This window comes from Propithecus coquereli, unplaced genomic scaffold (assembly GCF_000956105.1).
Source record: "Propithecus coquereli isolate 6110/MARCELLA unplaced genomic scaffold, Pcoq_1.0 Scaffold28, whole genome shotgun sequence".
Lineage (NCBI taxonomy): Eukaryota > Metazoa > Chordata > Mammalia > Primates > Indriidae > Propithecus > Propithecus coquereli.
The window spans coordinates 11,398,597-11,403,773 of NW_012148396.1; the positions used below are offsets into that span (position 1 = coordinate 11,398,597).

Below are 5,177 nucleotides of genomic sequence, written 5' to 3' on the forward strand. Positions count from 1 at the left end.
TAAGTTACCATGTAAGACCTCATTCGGGGCTTTTTGAGACCCACGGAGAAGGTCTAGGCCCCCTGAGATCCCACTTTGCCTATAATCTTTATAAACTTATAAAACTATATCTTTGTGTATTCTTTTATTTCTTTTATTTTCCATTTTTCTCTATTATTTTCTTATCCCTTGCAACTCTACCAAAGGGACCCGGTTTTTTGCGGGGAACATTGGCCACGTTCCCGGCAGGGCCAGATCTGAGGGCCATCGGATGGCCATGTGAGGAGCCTGGAGCTAGTCCTGGGGGGGATGAGGGCAAAGCACTCAGGGGATACTGCCTGCTGGAGAAGGAGCCAGGTGGAGCAGGGGACAGGGTCAGGTCTCAACAGCAAGAGCGTCCTCAGCTCCGCCCTGGCCTTGCCATGTAGCCTGGCAAGCCCTGGCCCTGTAGGCTTCGGGCCAGCTGGACAGGTGTGGCCCAGCGCGTAGTACACAGGGAGAGAAGAAGGGTGGCCTGGGGCCATGGCAGAGGGGCGCTGGTGGCGAGGCTGGGACCCTCAGTGCAGAGGGGTGACTAGTTGATGGCCCTGAAGGTGAGGAGGGGGAGAGTGGTAGGCCTGAATACGAAGCGGTACACCATCCTTACATCCTCTTGGTTTAGTGTCTCCACCAGGAAGCTTTTCAGCACCTAGGACAGAAGCTGCGTTTCCATCTGGTCTAGTCAGCTACCCAAGGACCTGGCCCAGCCTCCAGCCCTCCCCTAGGTGAGGCACATGCTGCAGGGGAAGAGCAGCCTGTGGTCCCAACCAGTGCCATCCAGTTAGCCCTGAACTGCCCCACTCAGCCCAGCCCAGGCCCGCCTTAACCTGCACAGGCCCCTCCCCAGCACTCAAGGCCCCGCCCTCCACCCCGCCCCTCCCAGGGCCCTCTCCATTCTGCTCCAGCCACGCGGGACACCATCAGGCCCCGCCCCACTCTGCTCCCACCTCCCCCACAGGGCCACTCACGTGGTGCAGCAGGAGCAGCATCTCCACCTCTGCCAGGCGCCGCCCCAGGCACTGGCGCACTCCAAAGCCAAAGGCCAGGTGGCGGAAGTTTGTGCTGGAACCATTGACCTCTAGCCAGCGCTGGGGCTCATAGCGCTCTGGCCTCGGGAAGGAGGCGGAGTGGCGACCCAGCGAATGGAGGAACACCTGGACCAGTGTCTATGGACAGGACAGTGTGGAGGGAGAGGTCAGCTGCACCGTGAGGGAATGTGGCTGGGGGGCTCTACTGGAGGGGTGGTGGGGAGCACTCACCCCAGCTGGAATGTGGTAGTTTTGCAGCACCATGTCTGAGGGCAGGAGTCGATCCAAGATGAGGCCCACCGGGTAGAGCCTAGGGTGGGGGCATCAGTAGTGGTCTCAGCATTGACAGGGCCCCTCCCGTGCCCTCTGCAGCCTGCCTACCAGGAACCCCAGAGGTCCTGCACCCATGGGAAGCCCAGACCATGAGGAGGTGCTTCCTTGCATCTGCTGAGCTCAGCCAAACCTGCCCCCAACCAGAGCGGCCCCAAGCCAAGGAGGACGTGCCCAAAGTTGGCCCCCAGGATGGTGAAAGGGATTCCAGTGAAGGAAGGGGCCCGCTCCTTTGAGGGAGGAAAGGAGGTGCAGCGGGAATGGCTCCCAAGGCAAGGCTGCTTATCAGCCCCATTTTCTGGCTGCCACCCTCGATGGGTACTGCTCTTTAGCAAGGGGCCGAGTAGCTGGGCAGGGGGTGGGCAGTTGGGGAGGGGTCAGCCAGCACCTACCTCAGGGTCTCCTTGAGGGCGGCCCGCAGCAGGGGCAGCTCCACCAATGCCCTCTGGGGATTGTCAGTGATGCTGGCCTGGGCTGCCAGGCTCTCCTGGCGTAGGGCCTGCTGCACGTCGGGGTTGCGAGCCAGCTCAAAGAGTGTCATCAGCAAGGGGAAGGAGGTCTGCAGGAAGCACAGGTACGAGGCTCAGACATTGGCACCAGCAGGACCTCCTGCTTCAGGGCGCCCCTTTGAGGACGGTCAGGGGTGTGATCTTTCCCTGAGTCGTCCAGAGAAAGGGGACCCCATCCCAACCAAGGCCCACATGCAAATCTTGTCATCACTTCCTAAGCTGAGGCATGGGCTGAGGGTGAGCTGAGGAATGTGGGAGGCAGAGCCTGGCGATGGGGCCCTTGGCTGAGAGGTGGCATTGGAGGCCACTGACTGGGAGGTAGCATGGGCGTCACACTCTCTGGGGTGGGGATGGTTGCCGCCCTGACCGTGTCCACACTCCCTGCTGTGAGTTCAATGACATTAGCCTTGATGGCATCTGGTGACAAGTCTCCATGCAACAATAGCTCTGTCATGATGCCGCTGTAGTGTTCAGGGCGGTTGAGTGCTACTTCCTGATAGATTTTCTGGATGCAATTGTTGGCTGTAGGAAGAAGAATCAGCGCTCCAGCCGTGGAGCTGAGAAGCACCTCTACTTTGCCCTCCTCCTACACACCCTGACCCCAACACCCCCAAGTTTCCCTGCCCCCACCCCATGACCTCCGGATCAGTCCAGCCCAGCCCCTGCCTCAGCCCGAACTCTCTTTGACAAGACATGGAGGAAGCCATAGCTCTTTTATGTGGCCTCTGCTCTCCCTTAGGCTGTGGAGAATGGACAACTTGGCCACCAGTGTCCCTGCCATGTAGCACTGCCGGGTCCTTGGCCCTCACCATACTGGTAGATGTAGTCCCAGGCCTCAAAGTGCTCCTCCCACGTCTTGGTGCTGGTCCAGCGGGACAGGCTCCTGGGCATGTATATGAGCTGTACAGTGGATTTCAACATGGCCTCCAGGGCATGGATGAACTTCAGGCTCGCATAGCTGGGGTTATTGCCAAGGAGGCCCAGCCGCTCTCCAAAAAGTGCTGAGTTGCTGGCTGCAGGGAGGAAGGCACTGCTGAGCTGAAGGCAGCCCCATGACTCTCAGCTGCCTCCCAGCACCCCTGCCACATTCCTGGTCTACTCCAAAGTCGCTGAGATGGGGTCTTCCACCCAACCCCACACCTTCTATGGTGTAGTAGAAGATGCTGGACTGGATGTCCAGGGTCAGGCTGCCCCGGGCATTCTGTAGCACCTTCTCCTTCAGGGCCCGGGAGAAATCCCTTGCCACCGTATCCACCATGGGAATATACTTCTGGACGGCCTTTGGCGACAGCACGTATGGGTTCATCCGCAGTCGGTTGAAGCGCCATTCAGGCCCGTTCCTGCAGAGCAGAGACCAGAGTTGCAGGGTAACCCCGAGCAAACACCCGGCTCCAACCCCCTGTCCCACCTTCCTTCTTCCCAAAGAGAATGGGCAGGGCAGGCCGCTGACTGGGGCCCTTGAGCCAGGCTGCCTGCACTGCTGTTCTCCCTGCAGTATTTCCTCTCTGAGCAGCCTCCAGGTGCTGGGCCGCAGGCCACTCAAGAATAAAATGGGGATGAGACAGTGGCTTCTGCATGAACATGCTGCGGGGGTTCATGGAGTTCATTCCAGTGAACTTGCATGCCCTGGTCCTGGCACACAGGTCACCCACGCGGCCCTCCCTGGGTGGGGAGATCTTTTCTCCAGGGGAGGAGGTTGCCCCTCCTGTCACACATTGCGCCTGTCACAGACACCATGCCCCAGAGGACACCGGCCCTGGCTGACCTCTCATCTCCCCACCCTTCCCCTTCCTGAGCATGCTGCCTCTGTGCCCATAGCATCTGCCTGTTTCTGTGAAGTGTCTCCATCTTCTGTAGGGCAGAAACCAAACTGTATGTCTCAGAATACCCTCAAGACAGAGCCCAGAGCACAAGGGGGCTGATGGATGTCCTCCAGGAACTGTTGGGCAGGCAGTTACCCTCTCAGCCACATTCATGCAAAAGCACCTTGGTTTTTCTATGGTTATCTGCTTGTAGGGATTGACACTGACGCTGGTATTCGCAATATGTGTGTGCATATTAATGCACACGTGTGCATGCAGACACTGAATACATGTGTGTGCATACACATAAATATGCACAAATCACGAGCTCATAAACACACATAACATGCTTACAAACGTGAACACAAAGACACCAAAGCCCATACAATACACATGACTACAAATGCACACACACACATGAATGCAAGCCAGCATACATATACACATGCACACTCACACACAGGCATGCACGCATGCACCCACATACAACCGCAAGACATGCACACGTGTGCGTACACACACACACACACACACACACACACACAAGCACACCCCTTCCTTCAGATATGCACATGTGCCCTTCCCAGCCTTCTCCTGTAACTGTCCTTCCTGGGTCCTGAGTCCTTCCCAGATGCCCCCGGTTAAGGATCCCACCCAGGGGGGACTATTTACCTAAGCCTCACTATTCCCAAGAGAATCCACTTCCCCACAGGGAGTGTGGTGGCCATCAACCGTCTGATGTTCCTCCTTCAGCCTCTCCTCCTGTCCTCAGGGCAGCCTGTGTGCAGCTGATGGACTCCAAGCACCCTCTTCTCCCTGCCTACCCGTCCAGGGGTGCTGCCTGTCCATAGGTCGTGAGACACCCTCCAGGGCAACGGCTCCACCCAGTGCTTCACCTCCAAGAAGATAGGAGCCAGCAACTGCCTGCACCCATCCCCATCTGCCTCATGCCCGGGACCGGCTCCCCAGCGCAAAGGTTTGCCTGAGCTCTAGGAGCCAAGGGCACCCTGGGGGCAGGGCAGCCCTGGTGGACAGCAGGCTCTGGCACACGCTGACTGTGACCTGGGCCAGCGACCCCCCTTCTCAGGGCCTCAGTTCCGGACCTGTATGCAGGAGAACCGCCGACCTGGCAGAGCAAGCAGCCGCCAAGGCTGCGCAGTGGGCGCTTCCTAATGCAAGTGCTCATCGTTCTCCCTCCTCTCATGTGCACAGTGCCCTGTGCACGTCTCTACCACTGCCCTGCTTGCCCCCAGCGGCTGGGCAGACGGGACCCCATGGGCTGCCACTCCTCAGCGCTTGGTGGTCACCCTGAGGCCCCAGGCAGGGGTGATTTGGGGCCTTCTGTGTCTCGCCCCTCTGCGTGTCCAGGCTTCCCATCCGCCCATCCCAGCTCGCCCCTCACAGCAAGAACACGCCACATTTGTGCCCTCGGTGTCGTCTGTAGGCCAGCCAGGGCTCCACGGGCATCCGGCATGGGTGCAGAGTCTCCA

At 58.9% G+C, this 5,177-nt stretch overlaps 1 protein-coding gene across 1 annotated transcript in view; it reads right to left on the reverse strand.

Moving 5' to 3' along the window:
- Positions 1 to 553: 553 nt before the first annotated feature.
- Positions 554 to 5,177, reverse strand: part of LOC105813307 (cytochrome P450 11B2, mitochondrial-like) — a 29,143-nt gene continuing 24,519 nt past the window's right edge. The window contains exons 2-9 of the mRNA XM_012647950.1: positions 5,090 to 5,172; positions 3,026 to 3,225; positions 2,695 to 2,898; positions 2,253 to 2,407; positions 1,769 to 1,935; positions 1,278 to 1,356; positions 987 to 1,184; positions 554 to 667 (exon numbers count right to left, since the gene is read on the reverse strand). Of these exons, the coding sequence (XP_012503404.1) occupies positions 554 to 667; positions 987 to 1,184; positions 1,278 to 1,356; positions 1,769 to 1,935; positions 2,253 to 2,407; positions 2,695 to 2,898; positions 3,026 to 3,225; positions 5,090 to 5,172 (1,200 nt within the window). The remainder of the gene's footprint in view (positions 668 to 986; positions 1,185 to 1,277; positions 1,357 to 1,768; positions 1,936 to 2,252; positions 2,408 to 2,694; positions 2,899 to 3,025; positions 3,226 to 5,089; positions 5,173 to 5,177) is intronic.